The sequence below is a fragment of the Pantherophis guttatus genome, chromosome 5 (genome assembly GCF_059756535.1).
Source record: "Pantherophis guttatus breed Tessera chromosome 5, ASM5975653v1, whole genome shotgun sequence".
NCBI lineage: Eukaryota > Metazoa > Chordata > Lepidosauria > Squamata > Colubridae > Pantherophis > Pantherophis guttatus.
Genome location: NC_142067.1, coordinates 106,167,857 through 106,189,364, shown reverse-complemented (window position 1 = coordinate 106,189,364; position 21,508 = coordinate 106,167,857). Strand labels below are relative to the sequence as shown.

The 21,508-nt window shown below is 37.8% G+C and overlaps 1 protein-coding gene across 2 annotated transcripts in view; it reads left to right on the top strand.

Annotated features, from left to right (window-relative positions):
* Positions 1–21,508, top strand: part of FGF14 (fibroblast growth factor 14) — a 357,939-nt gene that overhangs the window by 170,197 nt on the left and 166,234 nt on the right. Inside the window, exon 2 of one of the 2 annotated variants that reach the window (XM_034418088.3) lies at positions 12,800–12,839. The exons of the other annotated variant lie outside the window; for it this stretch is intronic. Within the exon in view, the coding sequence (XP_034273979.1) occupies positions 12,800–12,839 (40 nt within the window). The remainder of the gene's footprint in view (positions 1–12,799; positions 12,840–21,508) is intronic. 2 annotated transcript variants of the gene reach the window in all.

The window sequence follows — 21,508 nt, the reverse complement described above, 5'->3', positions numbered from 1 at the left end:
AATACTTCTTGCATTGTTTTATATATTTCTACCGGTAGCCCGTCGGGACCCGGTGTTTTATTGTTTTTTTTGCTTTTTCAGTACTTCATCTAGTTCTAATTTGGTTATTGGCCTATTGAGAGTAATTCTTTGTTCTTCTGTGATTTTTGGCATTCCTGATTTCTCTATGTACTGTTTTATTTTATCTTCCTCTATTTTCCCCTGATTATATAGATTCGCATAAAATTATATATATAGAAAAACTATATTTTTTCTATGTGCACCTGATTTTCTTATTTGTACCCCCTATTCCTTGTAGTCTTCCAAAATATGTAATAAAGAAATGAATGTTATATTTAAAAAAAGGGGAATGGATATCTGCAGGAGTAAACTTACTACTGTACTGTTTATTTAACATGTAATTTTAAAATAAATAAAGTACCATATTTTTTGGACTATAAGACACCCCCCCCCCCAAAGAGGGTGGAAATGTCTGTCTGTCTTATAAAGTGAATATTGTGGCAGGGGGAGGGGGGTTGGTGCTGCGCCGATCAGCTGTTCGATTGGTGGCGAACGGGCCACAGCTAACAGGCCACTGTGGTGCTGGCGAACGAGTGGCTGTGAATGGGTGGCAGCAGTAAATGGGCCATGGTGAACGGGCCCCGGTGAATGGGCCATGGAGGCAGAGGCACATTTTCCCCCCTAGTTTTCCTCCTCTAAAGCTAATGTGCAATTTATAATCCGAAAAATACGGTATATATTTGACAATATGCTTAATATATTGTGTTTTTTTCATTGCCTTGCTTTTGTGGAATAACAATAATATTTAAATTACTTTTAAAGAAATTTCAGTTTATTCAAAGAAGATTAAAATACAAAGTGCCAAAATATTTAAAAAATAACAAAAGAATAAAAAACACAACAAAGATGACATTAAAAAGTGTCTTAAAAAAAGAAAAAGAAAAAAAGACTAACACACAGTATACACATAACATCCTCCCTTGTTGAATGCAGACAGCAATGTTAGTTTCCCACTGCTTGAGAAACAGGCCATTTTTTAAAAAAACTACTAAATTTATTGAAAAATTGTTAGCCTGTCATCCATAAACTATGTTAAAAACAAAGTAGTTTAACACTGAAAACAACAACAATAATAATTATATAAAAGTAATAAAAATTGTGAACAATAATAAGAGAAACATAAGATTGAGATTCCAAATCGCTCTGTTAACAAACTGTTATTGTAATCAATTCGTAGAAAATTTATCATGACTTTAATCCCAAATCATCCCAAATATTAACCTTAATTGATCCTGAATCAAATATCCATATTTATTTCTTTATACAATCTCTTATCAATTGCTGATTGATTGAATACAATAAACCCAATCTCCAAAGACAAGCTATCTTCTCCCTAAAACCAGATGAGATTGTTCCTCAATTAGATGTATTAAGTCCATTTTTCCTTCAAGCCCCCTAAAAATGCCATTTGCCACTGTTTCACCCAGAGAGTTCTCTGCTATTATATAAAAGGATAGTGTTAAGCTTATGGAATGTGTATGGAGTCAGCTGCATTATTTCTCAGTCTAGATTTCTTCCTGGCTAGTTTACAGCTGGGAAATCACCTTTCTTATCAATGTTTCCACAATCTATGTTGTTTCTGTGCCTATATTTCTTCCCAACAAATCTGCAAATTTTCCAACAAACAAAGTTGGAAAAGTGAACTTAAAAGTAAGCAGACATTCTTACAAAAAACTTCTTTGGTAGGAAGAGATGTAAAATGCTCATTGACTTTCTGGCTGCTTCAAGGAACTGAAGTCTTCAAGATTCCCCCTCCAGGTGGACCCACAGCTGTCCAAAAGTCATTTGGGGTCATTTCTAAGTGCTCCCATTCAAATCCAGAGAGTAAGATTGCCAAAGAAGAACCATCTCTGGCACAGCAGATAGTAAGAGAAAGAAAGCCTCTTACTCTTCAGCAGCCATCTTGGGGAGGAGTTTAAATCATATTTAAATTAGTTTTAAAGAGAAAAAGAAAGTGAAGTTCTCGATCTCTCCCGAAGTTCTAATGTATGCAAAAATTAAGAAGCTGTAAAGTGATTAAAATTATATTCTATATTTAATTGGAAATGGCATTCAGCCATGAATATTAATTGTCCAAACCTATATAAAACTCTAATCCAGTACATTAGCAGACAGCAAACATAATGGGAATGAAAATGACAAAAGAGATGTCATCTCTTGTTTTCCAGAAACTTGATGATCTTGTTGAAAATATTTCAGAAGGACTGCTGCTTAATTGTTAATTTTGCTTAACTAATGAGCTGAACAGAGCTCATAGACAATATCAATTCTCTTTCTGTTTATGAGGATAAGAATTATGAAGCACATGCTGAAAGTGGAGGGAAGGAACATCAATCTTACAGGGACGTACTTCATTTCTCCCAAGCACATAGTTGGTCTACCCACCCCACCCCATTCATTTTAGAGTAGATCAAAGTCCTGAGAGTGACCTTTGAGATGATTTGGAATTGCCAAATCCAGATTACGAAGGAAAATATTTCTTCTGCCTAAAGAAGGAAGGCAACGGCTCCCTGGAATCCTGACACATCCAGAAATTTATGGGTATAAAATTCATGATTATCTCACAATTTGCCAATTTGTAAAAAGCTTTGTTGATCAAATTAAGTGGTAGTTCTTATGAGAATCCTTTATTATGATAGTTGGTTCCAATAGGGCAGATCAGAGGTGGGCAACAGGGAAGAAAAAAAGGCAATTGGAAATCAGGTTTGAATTCCTGAGTCATAAATGGATAACTAAGTCATTATGCCAAATTTCCCAATCTAGTGCTTCCAGATGTTTTGAGGCTATGGTCAGTTGCAAACTAGTATGGCCTTTGGCTGAAAATTATGGAGAGATTATGGAAATTATGGAAAATTATGGAGAGATACCCTTGCCCCGGTAGCGGAAATTTTGAGTAGTTCGGAGAACCGGTAAATACCACCTCTGACTGGCTCTGCCCCCATCTATTCTCTGCCTCCCAAGTCCCAGCTGATTGGGAGGAAATGGAGATTTTGCAGTAACCTTCCTCTGGAGTGGGGTGGGAATGGAGATTTTACAGTATCCTTCCCCTGGAGTGGGATGGGAATGGGGATTTTACAGTAACCTTCCCCTGGAGTGGGGTGGGAATGGGGATTTTATAGTATCTTTCCCCTGGAGTGGAGTAGGAATGGAGATTTTACAGTATCCTTCCCCTGCCACGCCCACCAAGCCATGCCATGCCCACCAAGCCACATCCACAGAGCCGGTAGTAAAAACTTTTGAATCCCACCACTGAAGAAACCTAGGAAAGATTCTCTGTGAACAGAGCATCTTTGGAAGAAGCTGTCCTATATCTGAACAGAATCAAAATGAAGGGTCAAAGCCATTAAGGTTTAAGCTACTTTTGGCATTAAAAGTTAAGAACAACCTTTTAAACTGTGCTTAAAAACTGGAGCTTTCAAAATGAGCATCATGGGATCCTTGTAACTTCTGCCATTATTAATATGATTAGCCTTTACAAGCTATTTTTTTGTTTTGTTTTGTGCTATGACCTTTTATTTATTTATTTATTTATTAAATTTTTTATTGGAATTTATTATAATACAATACAATCAGTCAGACAGTATTATTTTCCTACACAAGTTAGATTGATTCTTCTTTTACATTTCATCGTTCCAAATTCCTATATGCATCTTAAAATTTATCTTAACTTTTATCTATTCTTTATTCGGTTGTCAATCCATCTGTACCAATCATCCCACACCGTATAATATTCTGAGTCTTCTTTCTCGTTTAATTCTAATGTTAATTTGTTCATTTTGACACATTCTAGAACTTTCTGAATAATATGTTCCCCTGGTGGTGTATCCTTTCCTTTCCAATATTGGGCGTAGGCTATTTTTGCTGCAGTGAGTATATGTATGATAAAATATCTTTCCCCCCCCCCCCGGTATTTCGTCTTTAGTATTCCCAGGAGAAATGATTCAGGTATCAATTCAATTTTTTCATTGGTTGATTCTTGTGGCCAATTTTGAATTTTTCTCCAATACCTCTTCGCTTCAGGACAGGACCACTACATATGAAAGAAGGTTGTGCTATGACCTTTTAATTCAAGCAGTCTCTTGAAGATTTACAGTATATGCACTGTATTTTAAAATGACACATACACAGCTTTCTCTCTGCCAACTAGTTCATTGTTTTTCTATTCCTCTGTCCGCCTGTTAAGTTCCATTCCTATATTGTTGTTACTTGATATAATAGAGCAATAAAAGATGGCATCAAAAAACACTAAGAAATCGAAACTTTGGTGCTGAGGTATGAATGAGGTATATAGAAAATATCTGAAAACAGTGCAATTGATTTTTGCTGCACAAAATATTTCTGGGATACTAAAATCATGGTTATTTTCTATCTCAGCTATCCATCCATGGAGCAATTCAGTCTGTCATCATGGAGATTATATTTAACTTTTGTTGCTCTTTTTTCTCCTTCTCATATTAATCTGTGATAGATAGCACATGTACTTAAATCTCTATATGTGGATTGTGTGTATGTGTGTGAATATATCTGCACATTTTGTACATGACTTTAGTTCCCACCCTGAAACATCAATAGAAGTAGTCCTACCTTGTTTTCAGCACCACATATAGAGAGAAATAATATTAATAATAGTTAAAACAAATAACAAAATAACTATCAAAACCACAGTAAAATATACTACTATCATTACTGAAACTCTGGAAAGGAAGTGTAGGAGGAGTGGCAGAAACAAAAGAGGAATCAACCTAGAGTCTCTCTAACCCTTCTTGAATTCCTTTGAGCCATATTTAACACCAAGATAGTGTTGTTGGTTGAATAGATTCCTGTGCATAGGCACGATTAGTAATAAATCAGTTTAATTGGAACTTCACATATGGCCTGATCTTTCCTGCCTGACAGGAAGAGACAAACAGCTTGGAAATTCTCCAATAGAAGGAGCATCTCAAAAAATCTCTCTCTCTATTACAGAATATACTTCCCCAATAGAAAAAGAACATTGAATTTGAAGAGTTAGTCACTGCGATAGTTGCATTGAAGAGTGGATCCTATTGATAAAACTGCAGAATTTGTTACCAATTACTTAAGAGCTACATGACTTTGGATTAGATAAGGGACTATCAGGTGTTGGGCCTTTTCTGTAATGACCTTCCATTTTGTTGCTCTACCCAAGTCTATATGCATAACACATTTTTTTCTGTATTAAAACCATTACTGTTTATTTTGTGTTTGGTGCTTATATGTGTTAAACACACATTCACTGTGTTTAAACACAGAAGTATATACTGAGATTAATGTAGGTTACTTTGTGGCTTGAAAAATTACACTCTTGTGCAATAAGAATAGGGAAATTCTTTATTAATTTGATAATTGTATGTATGTGTATTTGTGAGGGAGGAAACAGAAAGAGAAAAATGGAAAAATGGATTTAAAACAAGAATCCATCCATCCATCCATCCATCCATCCATCCATCCATCCATCCATCCATCCAAACATAATCTTAAAAACTGAGGATAGGTGGCTACATTAAAAATAGGCAAAGTTGTTCAAAGTTCTAGGGTTTTCGTAGACAGAACAGCAAATTGTAACTGCTTTCTAATTCAGATGAATGGTGCTTCAAGCTATTGTGGTACCCGAGCCAGAAAAACTCCACCAGGATCTTTTCTTTCCCCCAACTCCTGGGCAATAGATGAAATAATAATTTGATGCCCTTTCATGAAACCCCAAATCAATTATGTTGACTCTGTCTTGGATGAGTGTTGGCTTCTTGTGGTTTAAGAGTTAAGAGGACTCCCTGTTTCATTGGAATGTCTTCTGATGACCAGATTCTGGCATGATTTGCATTTTGGATCTTGTTTTCTATATTTGATAGCTGTGGACTTATAGTTCATTGTTCAGGAATGATTGGGATAGAAATGTGGATTTCTATATGTGATCGAGCCTAAGATTAAATGAATTAAATTAAATGGATTAAGGTGGACGTTAGTTTTGGAGACAGGGAACATTATGTAAAGAACATTTTTAATACAATTTTTTTCAATATATTTATTTATTTACCCAATTTATTGACTGGTTCTAACAAATCAGACAGACAGAAATGTAAAGAGGTTAAATAGACAAAATTAAATGAAGCCAAAGTTTTAATAGAACACAACAGAACATTTTTTTTTTTGGCCAAGTGTGATTGGAAACCAATCAGTGTTTTAACTTTTAAAACTAACGAGATGATTGGTGTGGGATGAGAATGTTGTGAGTACTGAATGTTTCTTCTGAATCCAGAGAAATTATGCTGTGAAACTTGCTTTGTTTTGTTTTGTTTTAGAAAAAAAAAGGATATTTTTTTTCTAAAAATTTATTCAGGAAAATTTTTCATTAGCTTTCTAACAGAAGGGTAAACTAGTTAAAAATTGTGAAGAAAGTATTGAGCCACGGTGGCACAGTGGTTAGAGTGCAGTACTGCAGGCTACTTCTGTTGACTGCCTGCAATTTGGCAGTTCAAATCTCACCGGGCTCAAGGTTGACTCAGCCTTCCATCCTTCCGAGGTGGTTAAAATGAGGATCCAGCTTGTTGGGGGCAATATGCTGACTCTGTAAACCGCTTAAAAGCACTGTGAAGCGGTATATAAGTGCTAAGTACTAAATCAAAACTGAGATAAAGGCTGAAATTACAGAAGCCTACCTGAAGTGATGCTACATTTTTATAATGGTCATTACATAGGGTCATTAACAGTAAAACAATGTTACATATGCAAATATTTAGGAGCACTTCCTATTCACTTTAGTGGCCTCAGCTCTTCTGTGAGATTTACTTTGCAACTCTTCTCTCTAACATGCATTATGAACATGTTGGGATCAATAACTGCAACATTAGGAAATGAACTTATTGGAGAGATGCTGGCTACAGTTTAGTCTAGAAGTTTAGTCAGTATTTGAAACATCAGTGTACAGAGTATTTGGAGAGTATTTTAAGACTTCTTTTCATCCCCAAAGTCAACTTTATTTAGAGGGTCTCTTTCCGTAGCCTTCCAGAACATTTCTAAGGATCCATCACTAGATGAAAGGGGTTCAAATTCTGCTCTTTGCGATTCAAGCACTAACAAGATGCAGGATGGCCATAGATCAGGGGTGTCAAACTGGCAGCCCACGGGCTGGATGTGTCATGTACAGGCCATGCCCACCTCAGCTCCACATATATCACAACGGCAACGTGACACCATGAGTTTGACACCCATGCTATAGATGCTTTTACAGATTTGCTCATGAAAGTTGGAATACCAGTGTAGCTATAGCTAGCACCGAGCAAAGTGGTTTCCATTGCCTGTGTGAATACTATAGGGAGACTAGGGACCCCAGTCAAATACTACCCAACCATTGGAAAGAACTTAGGATATTTATTTATTGTTAGATTTATATTCTGCCTCCTCCAGAGGTTCAAAGCTGCTTACATGAGGATTGCTTTTCATTTTCTATCCCTGGGATTTCTACATGGTAGAAATTGCATCAATGTGAAGATTATAAAACATCCCTCATGAGGTCAAGAGGCAAACCCCAACCTTCCACATTTACCTCACATTATTGGATTTAAGGCTGTTGTGATGTGATTGGGTTCGTAATATTGTCATATTTTTCTCATCCTAATCCCCATGGGATGCTGATCCTTGTGAGGTAATTAGGTGGAGAGAAAAATTTTGGTCCCTAAATCATATAGGGAATCTCCTTAACTAAGGATGGATTTTAACCCGAATCTCCTCAGTTTAGTCTAGAACCGTGATGGCGAAACTATGGCATACAGAGGGGGCACGCAGAGCCTCTCTGCTGGCACGTGCACCATTGCCCCAGGTCAGATCTCCATGGCGTTTCTTTCATGAGCTTCTGTTTCCCTGCAAACAACGAACCAGAAGCTCACAAAAGAAAAAGATCTTACCTCTTGCTGCGCTGCTGGTGTCTTTGGGTCTCTGCTGTGCATGTCGGTGCAGGTTTGTGTACATGTTGGCGCATGTTGGCGCATGCACATACATGTTGGTGCATGCATGTGTTCACACACGCGCACACCCCTTTCAGTTTCGGCATGCACGAGTGCACAGTTTGGGCATTCGGTGTCTAAAAGATTCACCATCACTGGTCTAGAATCTTTACGATTACACCATGCTCTGCTTTGCTATGCTATTAATGACAACATGAACTTAAAGAAAAGATTAGAGCTGCAACTTTTCCACCAATAAATAAATAAGAAATAAAACCCCAAAGCTTACCACACTTCTGAGGTAAGCAGATGGCACAACACACACATAGCAGATATGAAGCATTTTGTAATTTCTCACATATCACATGTTTAACATGTTAGCTAGCAATCTGTTTTGAAGCTTGTGGTCATTTTCTTGCCAATTGAAGTCCAAATTAGGTGTGAATAAAAGTGGATATTTATACCCTGTGTAAATTCAACTGTTTAAAGGATCTATTTTATTTAAGATACGACACTAATTTCTTTGACTGAGAATCTATACCATAGAGCAATAATCATGTAGAAACCTCCAGCTCGGAAGTCAACCCTTTATTACCAGTAGCTACTGTTACAGTGGCTGACAATGAATAGGCTCCATTATTGGGAGTGAGTGGAATAAACATTTCCAAGATTGAACTATCAAATCTTTGTTTGGCCTTTTCAAATTTCCAACCTATTATTTTTCCTGACTTTCAATGCAGCATTCCGTACAATGAAGCTTCAAATATTCATAGCGTATATTTCTCTTAAGAAAAAAGAACAAATGCATTATGTGTATGCGTTTGTGTGCATACACAGATATATATAATGACCGTTTCCTAATACAATTTTATGCTTTTCTATTCCTATTGCTCTACCTACCAATTTCCTGAAGAAAAGCTACCCTCCACTCGAAATAAATAGACTTTTATTTACAAATGTCATGTTTACCTGAAATTAAAACAACTCCCCAGAAAGAAAGGGTACATTTTAAATAAAAACAGAACAGTCTATTGAAAATGCATAGTATGTAATATAAGAGTTGTGGTGGCGCAGTGGTTAGAATTCATTACTGCAGGCTACTTCTGCTGACTGCCAGCTGCCTGCAATTTGGCAGTTCGATTCTCACCAGGCTCAAGGTTGATTCAGCCTTCCATCCTTCCGAGGTGAATAAAATGAGGACCCAGATTGTTGGGGGCCATAGTCTGACTCTGTAAACCGCTTAGAGAGGGCTGTAAAACCCTGTGAAGCAGTATATAAATCTAAGTGCTATTGCTACAGTATTACAACTGATTCAATATGCAAAAACAAAATATTAGGGAATATGATAAGACACTATTCTATTATACAGCCTTACAGTAAATGGTACATATGTAATAATATTATGTATGCTTCTGGTGTAGTATATAAACTGGTGTGTGTATATTATACATAGATACACACAGAGTTTCCTCCTCCCTATTGTATTTACCTGAAAAATGAAAACTCTGAATTTAAGATAACCACCCCAGGAGGAAAAACAAAAGAAAAAACAGTAGGCAGTGCAAACCAGATCATATATGTATAAGTGGGAGTCCTTTCTCATAGTATTAAAGGAAGGGACCATGGTCATTAGAGCAGAGATTAGGGACTGCCCCAACTTCCCAAAAGAGACAGGTTTGGAAACCTTTCCCCAGTTTTGCTGGCCTAAGGTTTACCATAAATGAATGTCTCACTTGAAAACAGGTCCTTGTTGGAATTCTTGTAATGTAACCTTAATTTTCCTTCTAATAAATAAAGTTGATCAGAACTTTTAGGTTCTCCCTAGATAACCCATGACCGATAGGGTCATCCTTTCAGAGATAAGTATTTCCTAACCTAAACAGAGAAACAGAACGACCATCCATAGGAGCAGTAAGAACAGTTGTGATTTCGACTTCCTGTTAGTTTCCCTATTGACTTTGCTTACAGGAAGCTTGCAGGGAGCATTGGAAATCTCTTCTCCCTCACTCCTTCCTTGGTTAATCCATGAAACTGCCTGCCACTTTGCTGGGGAGTTAAAGCAAATGGAGGTGCAGACCATGAGGAAAACTGCACCCCTATTCCCCATACTGGCATGTCCCCAAGATCCCCCTTCTTCAAGCATGAAAGAGGGCTCACATGTCAAGCGCCAATGCCCCCTAATAGCCCTACCTCACCAGTAGCCACCCAAGTTCTTCCATTGCCTCCTGCTGCCATTAAGGGATTTCAGTGGGTGCAGGGGCCAGAGAGAGGCAGGAAAGAGGGTGGAGAGATGTCCCTCTCATCTTCCCTTGCTCCAGTTTGCAGTTGGAAGGCACAGTGGTGCTGAACCAGCCATAGCTTTGCTAAATTTCAATCCCACAGGAATAATGGGTCCCAAATTTTGTGTAAATTAGCCCAGTTGAGGTACACAGACTGAAAAATTACTGTGTGTGTGTTTGTATTTGTGTGTTTGTGTGTTTGTGTGTGTGTCTATCTTCAAATATGAAAATACACTATCTTACTTTTATCCACTGAGCTCTAAGGACAGCTCTTTATTTGAAGACGTCCTCTATTTTGACAACTATTTTGTTCAAATATAACAAAGTTAATTGTGAGAAATTAAAAAAAAATCACTCAGGTACTTAGCATCTAGATTGGGTGTCAAACCCGTGTCATCACGGCCTCATCACGTAACATACCCTGACTTTTTTCCCTTCGCTAAACTGGGTGTGAGTGGGCCAGCATGTGATACATCTGGCCCTTGGGGTGCGAATTTGACACCCCTGATCTGGATAGTATACTGAAGAACATTTTTCTATTAAAACAAAATTCATACCTAAACATACAAATTTGTATAAACTGACTGCTGTCTTTTCCCAAGCCATGCATAAGAGGCCCTCTTTTTGTTCTTATACCTCTGCCCTAACCATTTTTATGGTAGCTCCTCTAGTCCACAATTACTATTTGACACTATATGCTAAAAATTGTTACTACTTTTCACAGACTGGGTATTGGCTCTGAGCAGCTCTGGTAGTAGGCCAGGGGTCAGCAACCTGCGGCTCTGGAGCTGCATGTGGCTCTTTTATCCCTCTGCTGTGGTTCCCTGTTGCCGGTTGGCTCCACAATTGATAGGGTTTTTGGTTAGGATAGGGTTTTTGGTTAGGACAGGTAGAGGAAAAAGGATGCTGCTCTAGGAGGAGATTGTATGGTGGGGGAACCGGACTTCCGGTCAGCAGAGGAAAAAGGACGCCGCGCTAGGAGGAGACTATGATGGGGGAACCGGACTTCCTGTTGGCTCCAGAATTGAACGGGGGCTTCCAGTTAGGACCTTTGTGGCTCTTTGAGTGTTTAAGGTTGCCGACCCCTGTACTAGGCCCTTGTCATCATAAAAAAGCTTATAGCTTAAGAAATGTAATTGGCACTCAAAGCTGCCCACTAATGTTGAATGAGCAAGAGCCTGGAAGAGCACTCACGTAACAAAAAGACTTAGCCATTGGATAAATTAAAAGCAGAATATAAAATAAAACATCCATGTTATTTGAGATTATGTTCTGTCCCCGTCTCACACACGCACACCAGCAGTCGATCAAGAGTTAAAATAAACCAGCAGACAAGAATTTCCTTTGATAACAGAATTGGCAGCAACCCAGTGGCTGCTTGCCAACAGTTTTTTACTTACAAAGGGAGGTTTATCTCCTCCGACCGAAAACATCAAAGTCCACAAAAGCCAAAGAATAGTCAAGTCCAGTCCAAAAAATCAGTCCAAGCAGAGCATATAACAAAGTTCCAGAAATGCAGAATGACTTGCTAGCTTTCAGTTTTGTCCATCACAAAGCCTGAATGGCCACCACACCCCCTTTTATACCCTGTGGGGTGTGGTCCAGTGACTCAGCTTAATCTCTGGCACGCCTCCTTCTCTGCGGCATGCGCTTGTCTTTCCGATGTTGTTGGGAATCCAGCCAAGACTTATCTCCGTTGCTGTCTAACTGCGGCTGCTCAGAAATGCCTGGCTCCTGGCCTATTTCTTCTCCTTCGGAACACACCTGAGGCATTGCCAGAGAGGAGTGTCCTGGAGAGGGAGGCCTTGCCAACTCCTCTCCTTCACTTTCGGAGTCTTCTCCCTCCGATAAAACAGGCTCGGGGGTCGGAGTCACAACAGATTTATATTTATATTTATTGCTGAATTAAAAGATCCCACTTCCCTCCTCCTCTATATACCACCCACCACTGGCTTGCTTATAGTATTTGGTTTGTATGAAAGAAGATGATAAACCTCCTTAAGAGTCATGATGGTTAGAATGCAGTATTGTAGGTTACTGCACTGCTCACTGCCAGAGGTTCGATCCTTACTGGCTCAAGGTTGACGCAGTCTTCCATCCTTCCATGGTTGTTAAAATGAGGACCCTGATTGTTGGGGGCAATATGCTGATTCTGTAAACCACTTAGGGCTGTAAAGCACTATAAAGTGGTATATAAGACTATGTGATATTGCTAAATAGACACAAGTGCAATATTAAAAAGTCTGCATACCTTGCTGATGGCTTCCTCTTTCTCACCTTGCTTAAATCTCCACCTCTGAAGTAGGACTTTAAAAAAATGCTTATAAGGTAGTTATCATTTTGAGGATTGCTACTTTCAGAAATCATGTGCTGTTGCTCAAGAATGGGAAAAAGTGAAAACACTGCTGAAATATATATTTATATACCTCCAATAAACTTTTTGCCACTGACTTCATAGTAAGTGGAGCTATAACGCTTGCTGTATGGAATCTTGTTTTGTAGGGTGGAAGAAGGAGAAGGACCTCAACAAACACAAATAGTGGTATGTAATTCTCCATTTTATTGATTTTTTTCCCTGATATTTTTTTTTCTTTAAGCTTATGATGTGTTGAATATATTTTACTTTTTTTTTCATACTTTATTTCCATACAGCAAAGAAACTAACTAACTCCAACACTCCAATACCACAATAACTAAGAAACAGGGGAGAAACTATTTTTGCTTTCATTCCCCTAACTTTGGTCATCAAAATACATTTACTACTTAGCAGATAATTTATCAGTAATTCTTATACAATTGTCTACTTATTCATAATAATGGTTATTTCATTACACATTTAATTCTTCAGCCATCCTGAGGTTGAAGTTTACAATGCAATATATAGAGGAAAAATTTAAACAATAAAATCAGTGCTAAATCAAAATAATCAATATGTACAATCCAGGGGTGGATTCTAAAATGTTTTACTACTGGTTCTGTGGACATTGCTTATTTAGTGGGCATGGCTTGATGATCATGTGACAATTCTTTAGGATATTTTATGTTTATGTTTATGTTTATGTTTATGTTTATGTTTATGTTTATGTTTATGTTTATGTTTATGTTTATGTTTATGTTTATACCGCCCTTCTCCTGCGGGACTCAGGGCAGTGTACAGCCGAGATAAAACATAGCATATAAAATTTAAAAACAATTTAAAAAACAATTAAATAATTTCGGCCCAAAATTTAAAACAACCCAATTAAAACCGAATTCAATTAAAACTGAGAGGATGGGATCAAGCCAGCCCGGCTAGATGGAATAAGTGTGTTTTCAGGGCCCGACGAAAAGTCCGGAGGTCTGATATCGTGCGTATCTCCGGGGGTAGGTCATTTAGCAGAGATACTGGTCTACCAGGCTTTTAACTGCTTGCAGCGCTGTAACGGTCTACTCATTTGTTTTTGGAGGCACCGGTCTACTCATTTGTTTTTGGAGGCACCAGTCTACTCATTTATTTTTGGAGGCACCAGTCTACTCATTTGTTTTTGGAGGCACTGGTCTACCACCACACTGCCTTTTAACACTGATCAGCTGTAGGGCAGCCCTTTGAAGCCCCACAGCAAGAGTTTAAACAGTTTTTTCCTTCTAGCCAATCAGCTGGGACTCGGGAGGCAGCAATTGATTTGGGGTGGGGCCAAATAAAAGGTAAGAATAATGCGGGGGGGGGAGCAGGGGCAGGGGGACTCAGCCCCCAAACAAAGAGAACCGGTTCAGTGATGTCATATCGTCATTGCTACTGGCTTGGCCGAACTAAGCCGAACCGGGAGGAACCCACCACTGGTACAATCTTATAGCAATATACACACACACACACACACTGTAATGTTAATGTAATATATATGTAACAATGAAAACAGTAATAAATAGATATAAAAATACAAAAGCACTATAAAACAATAAAGCTTCAAAACTACAAGAGATTGACTAGACTTTTAAACAAAAATCCCTTTTAAGTCCCTTTTGGGGGGGAGGAGGAAGAAATAATTGAAATGTTAATTTTTAAAAAATATGATAGATATCAAGAATCCATTGCTGCAGTCAATTTTACTTTTTGCCTTCCACTATCACATAAGTGTTTTGGCTGATCTTCATCTCCACAAAAATTCATCCAGGCATCCACAGTTCTGGATGCCTGGATGAATTCCTATGTTGGGAAGTATTAATGTTAATTCCAAGTATTAATGTTAATTCCATTTGTCATAGTTTCTTGCAAAAATCAAATCCAGAAACACACACAGATAACTGAATCAGATGGATTCACTAACTTCTTTATATTCATAATAACACATAAAGTATATTTACAATACCAACAGTTGATTCTTCAACTCAGATCAGCAGACATATTCACAAACACAGCTTCACAGCTCAGAGCTTAACACACACACAGAGTACAGCAGCAGTAGAGAGACTAGTTTCACTTTCAATTCTCAGCACTCAGAAGCTGCAGACTAAGACACGCCCCGGCTCCAGTCTGTCTCACCTCCCAATTGGCTGACTTAGTTGCTATGCCTATTCATTGGCTGATCTTGTCACCATGTTCTATTTCAGTTGATGAATATACTCTGACAGCATTTTTTATATATGCCATTACATGTATTTAAACAAGGAGAAGCATATCTTTAACAATAATGTGTGATTTAGGGTTGAATAAGCCATATCCACAATTATAAATTAACTTGCAATAGAAATCATAAAATAACTTACAAAGTATGGAACAGCAACCACATTTTAAAAACAAGAAGAATGTCAGCCAATTCAGAACCAAGGATTAACAAAAGAAGTGGTACAATAGATTCAGTCTGAATTTTGAAGTGTTGAAAGGCATAAGAGAATTTTAAAAATAGAACAAGAAATCTATATCAGCATTGTATCTCTCTCTAGGAAACATATTTCATAACTTGGGATCAACTACAGTCTGCTCATGAATAAATCACCTGTAATCTTAGTATAGGGTAGCATTCAGAAATGGCCTGAGGTGATAACTTTAAATTAAATTGAAGCATGAAATACTGAGCCTTCAGCATAATGAAGAACCTTAAAGGATATTACAGACTTTGCATTGGGCTGGGGAAGTTACAAATGTAGCACAAAATGTGGACAGTAATTGTGCGCTGTTATTATTTTTAACATTATATGCTAATTCCATTTCCCCCGAACTGGCAGCTTTCAGATATATTGGTCCATAATAATCATAACTGCAAAGAAATACAGTTTTTGGGAATGCTAGTAATCATTATGGTCATTGCTTAACAACATCTGGTGTGAAAGGTTATTTTTAAATGAAATTTTGAGAATATTTTCAAAGGTATCTTTTATGATACATAATCTAGGTAACAAATTACTAGAGCGTGCTTTCTTATATCTTTGATTTTGTGGTTCATGAGATCTCTGCAAGATCTTTAAGTAATGTTTATAAATATTATTTATAAATATATTATTGGTGATATGAAACATCCATCCATATCTTTTTAAAAAAATCATATATTATTTCTGAGATAATTATACACTGGTATATTTCATAATGCTAAATATGTTTCATGTATTCAGAAACCTATCAATGAGGTAAATAAATTATTCTAATATCTATGGAGATTCTCAATCATTCTAAGTCATGGTTGTCCCAAAGGTGCTTTTTTCTTTTCTTTTTTTTTATTGAAAAAGTTTTTCAAATACAAATTTTCCCCCCTTTTTTCCCTCCTCCTCCCTAATCCCCCTCCCCCTCCCCTCCCCCCATGGCTTCTCCAAAATAAAATCCAAATTGATATCAAATTATATAATACTTTACCATCCTTTTACACCACCCCCCACATGCTAACCATTTCTTTCTAACATTGTTATTATATCCCCCCTATACTATACATTTCAAAGCAACCTTCAGCTATAAAACTATATAATAAATCCTAATTTGGCATTTATTCAACTCATAATCTACCCATTTCCTCCACCCCCATACATATATCTCTTAATTCAAATCTTTTACGTATATTTATATCTAAACATAACATCCCTTTTCCTAAACTAAACAATCAGTAACCCAACCTAACTCCACCCATTTTCCTACAGGTCTACCATACATAATATTTTTAATATCTTTGTTCTTCTGCCCACACCACATGACTAAAAAATATTTCCATATATAAATAAAATCCTCAAATGACTTTAAATTTGTAATCCATATAGTATCTTCTGTAATGTCTTTCAACTGGATTATTAATTCCATCGCCCATGTTAGGGTAACATCAGGTTCAGCTTCCAACAGTATATTCAGTACCTTCCATTACCATCTGCCCCCATCAATAATAAGTATTTTCGTATGTAAAAAACCACCCGAGTGACTTTATATTTATATTCCATGTAGTATCTTCTGTAGTGTCTTTTATCTAGATTATTAATTCCAACCACCACATTGGGGTAACAACCAGATCTTCTGCATGCCCCAATCCCATAGTTCTCTTGCCTTATAACTCAGCATATACGTAATCCATTTTTCAAAGAGTCCAAAATAGAAAGTTCCAATCCACTCAATCAGAGGCCATCTTCCACATCCCAAAAGCACCAGCACTGCAGAGATCTGTTATTCTTCTCAAAATAGTATAAGTCAATAATTTGCCTCAGTTATATTTTCATGTATCAGCCGTCTATAAATCCCGCTTATTATATTTAATCGTCTCTTAAGTAACTGGCATTAGACTGTTGTTTAGTTTAAAAAAATTTAGTTTTGTAGGACCTGCTTCTTCTTTTCTTAACTTTTTGTGGTTTAGATCTCCATCCTAGTTGCCTTTCTAGGACTTGTATATCAGCTGATTGAATTCCATGCTGGTCTGTAACTTGATAAGACATCACATTAAAATCCAAAGCCGCCTCTCTTATATTTATAGATAATCCAGCTAACCTCTGAAGGAGAATCCAAAAGCGGCTCGTCCAAAAAGGCCTCTGTAACTTGTTGTTTTTCTATTACCTCCATCTCCATCTGCTTAGCCTGAGTTTCAATCTCTTGTTCATTTTGCTTTTCTTTATTCCCCTCCTGTGTTCCTAACACTGATGGCATACGTGGAGATGTAGGATCCATTTTAAAAACCTTGTAGTAAAATTATTCCGCTTTTTCAACAGTATTTAGTTGATATCTTTCTCCTTGGTATCTCAATATTATACCAACTGGAGCATCCCACCTAAATGGGATGTTTTGTTTCTTTAGCTCAGTCACCAAAAATCCAAATTCCTTTCTATCTTTCAACATCTTGGACGGCAGCTCTTTATATATCCAAATCTTCCTTCCATTCATTTCTAGAGTGGAGTTAAAAGACTTTTGCACAATATCATTTCTTATTCCTTTATCAGTAAAGTAAATCACCACATCTCTAGGCAACTGCCTTTGCTTTGCAACCCAAGAATTTATTCTGTAGGCCTTATCAATCTTACAGGATACCTCTTCAGGACTAACCTTTAAAATCACAGCCAGAACTTCAGCAGACATCTTTCTCAAGTCATCTCTGTTATTTTCCTGTATTCCCCTCATTCTGACCGCAAATTCCATAGACCTATATTGCATCATTGTGACTTCTTTTTCAATCCTTTGTTTTATATTATCTGCATTGTAAGTCTTGTGGTCAGCTTCCTTTATTTTAGACTTTACTTCTGAGCTATTTTCTTGAATATTTATCAAATCATTTTCAATTCTTTGTATTTTATTGTCCAGATTATAAATTTTATAATCAGCTTCCTTCATTTTAGACTCTATTTCTAAGTTGGTATCTTTATCCATCTTTATAACTATTTCTGAAAATCTTTTCAAAGCTGTTACAATCTGTTGTTTCAGATTATCATACTTTCGTTGTACCAACTCTTTAATTTCCTGCCTGAATTTTTCAAGATTCTGGTTCACAATCTCATCATGTCTTGCCATCTCCTCCAAAACAAATTCCTTTAGGTCTTTAAAGCCATTCTTCTGAATCTGCAAGCTCAAAACTTGCTCATATGATTTGTAAATGGGGGACCCCCCCCCGCAGCTTGGTTGTCTGGCTTTGTCAGTTTTAACGCCATTCTGCCACACAAACAAACTCTTTTTAAGAAAAAAGACTTTTCTACAAACGATATCAATATCAAGTCTCTAAGAAGGAAGAAACATGAAATAGAAATTTTTCTCTTCAATTCTAGCCAGCTATTATTTCAGATACTTTGTAACGTATTAAACTATTCAAACAGAAGGACTTTTGCTTTCAGCTTTCTTCTTCTCAAGCCTCAGCCAGTCGCCATTTTAAACTTTCTTTCTTCACTTTTAAAATCACTCATAGGATTGTTAGAAATACTTGCGATTTAGGGTCCCAAATCCGGGTTTCATCCTGTTTGTTCAGACAATCTGTTAGATTTCGTTGATTGGATTGGTCCCATCACCTGGCTCTGCAAAAAGCAGAGTTCCCCCGACCCCCGGAGCAGCGGCGAGCTGAATAGGGAGCCACATTCTGCTTCCTCCCCAAGAGTAAAAAAAAAACTCTGGGGAGTTCGCAGAGGGCTCTACCTGTTCTCGCCGGCTCTATCTCACGTCTCCTCAAGGAGATGGAATTTTTCGAGCGTCTCTCAGCTGTAGAGACGGCTCTTTACGGGCGATGAGGCTGGCGGTCCCGAAAGACCATCTGTTGGTGACGGAAACCAAACCGGAAGTCCCAAAGGTGCTTTTTTCAAAAGATAATAGGACTTTCTTGGTTTTTTCTTTGAAAACATTTCACTTCTCATCCAAGAAGCTTCTTCAGTTCTAACTAACTGGTGGGGGACGGAAGAAGTTATATATTCTTTGCAGACAGCCAGTTGTTAGCGCTCTTGAGAATTGTTGAGGGATTTATCTGTATCCTTAGATTCACCTGAATCAGAGTGCAAATGGATGTGGAACCTCCTTGGTACTGCTGAAAGGACTGCATCATAAACAGGAGCTACAGTAGATGACATCATATCCCTCCCCTTCTGTTGAGGGAGGGCAGTTCAGTTTTAATATAGATGGCCTCTTTGACTCCTTTTTCAGACCAGTGGTTCTCTCTATCCAGAATATGAACCTTGCTGTCTTCAAAAGAGTGATCCTTTACTTTCAGATGCAGATGAACTGCTGAATCCTGTCTTGAGGAGTTTGTTCTCCTGTGTTGTGCCATGCATTTGTGAAGTGGTTGTTTTGTTTCCCCAATGTACAGATCTATGCATGTCTTGCTGCATTGTTGTTTGTATCTGGTCTTTTGTCCTTGGGGTGGACAAGCTTCTGCCTTAATGTGTTTCTGAGTTTAAAGTGCAGGTGTGTTGTGTTTGTTGAAAATCCTCCTGATCTGATCAGTGTGTGGGGTTTCAGTATTTACCTTCTGAATCACACCACCTACTGAAGCACAAACTGGAAGTAAATAGAACCGTACATCACTACACTGAAGGTTTGCCTACTAGCAAAGTGAAAGAACAAAACACATCAAGGAAGTCCTCAGAACTTGCAGCTATCCTAACTGGGCCTTTGTCAAATCCACAAAAAGATCCAGTAGGAGCACCTTCACAACAGATAGAGAAGAGAACAACAACGTTGTCATTCCATATCTTTCAGGAATATCCGAAATGTTCAGGAGGATTTTCTACAAACATAACATCTTTGGGACAAAGTATTGTTCAATTTCATTGGAATAAGTTTTTGTTGTTGTTCAGTCACTAAATCATGTTCATCGCCCCATGGACCATAGCATGCCAGGTTCCCCTGTCCTCCATTGTCTCCCAGAGTTTTCCCAAATTCATGTTCATTGCTCCAATGACACTATCGAACCATCTCATCTTCTGCCATCCACTTCTCTTTTTGTCTTCTTTCCTAACATCAGAGTCTTTTCCAATGAGTCTTCTCTTCTCATTAGGTATTTGAACTTCAGCTTCAGTATCTATCCTTCCAAAGAAGAATCAGAGTTTATTTTCTTTGGGTTTGATTCAGGGGTGGGTTCTAAAATTTTTTACTACCGGTTCTGTGGGTGTGGCTTATTTTGTGGATGTGGCTTGGTGGTGGTGGTAATGTGACTGGGTGGGCATGGCCAACTTTTTTCTTTTAACTTTTAAAAGCATTTTTTCTACAACCTTAAGAGGTTGCAGAAAAAAAATGCTTTTAAAAGCCTCTAACGATCAGTCAATTTAGCTGGGATTGCCAGAGGCTTTTAAAGGCATCTTTTTTCCTGCAACCTCTTCGGCTGAAGAGGTTGTAGAAAAAATGCTTTTAAAAGTAAAAAAAAAAAGCTTCTGATGAGGTGGCACTGTAAGCCGCCCTGAGTCTCCGGAGAAGGGCGGCATATAAATCAAATTAAAAAAAAAAAAAAAAGCAAGTGGCAACTGGGCCAGGGACCGGTTCGGGGGCGTGGCCAGCCAATGTTATTACCAGTTCTCCAAACTACTACAAATTTTTACTACCGGTTCTTGCGAACCGGTGTGAACCGGGAGCAACCCACCACTGGTTTGATTGATTTGATCTCCTTGCAGTCCAAGGGACTCTCAAGAGTCTTCTCCAGTACCACAATTCAAAAGCATACTGTTTGGCATGAACACAGCTGTCTTCAATTTCAGAGTAACATGTTCTAGAGCACAGGTGTCAAATTTGATCGCGTCACGTGACATCACATGATGTACCATGACTTTGCGGAGCCGGGGTAGGCGTGGCCTGCACGTGACGCATCCAGCTCGTGGGCCGCCAGTTTGACACCCTTGTTCTAGGGGAATAATAATAGAAAATTGCCCTTCCCCTCATGGTCTGCTGATGGGTTTCCTTTAAGTATATATTTGGTGGGAAGATATTGTTACATTGGTTGTTTTGGGCCTGATCCAAGGGCTCCACTCCATGTTAATTGTAGATTGATTGTTGAACTGTTTCAGGCTGGATGGGAAGATGTGCTTGAATGTGTGTGTATGCTTATGTCTTTGTCCATGGAAATTGAAATGGAGGAAGTGAAATTAATTTCATCAATTTTAATTGACTTATTCTAAATTTGGCTTTAACTGGATGTAAATACACACTTAAGAATGGTATGTCTGCATATACATATGCATATATCGGAAAGTAGAAATATTTTTATAGCTCCCTTGAATTCATGAATTTTTTAAGTTCAGTGTACACTTTTATATGTATGTATATTATACCATAAATATCATCTAAACTATAAACAGCGTAGCAGTACACTT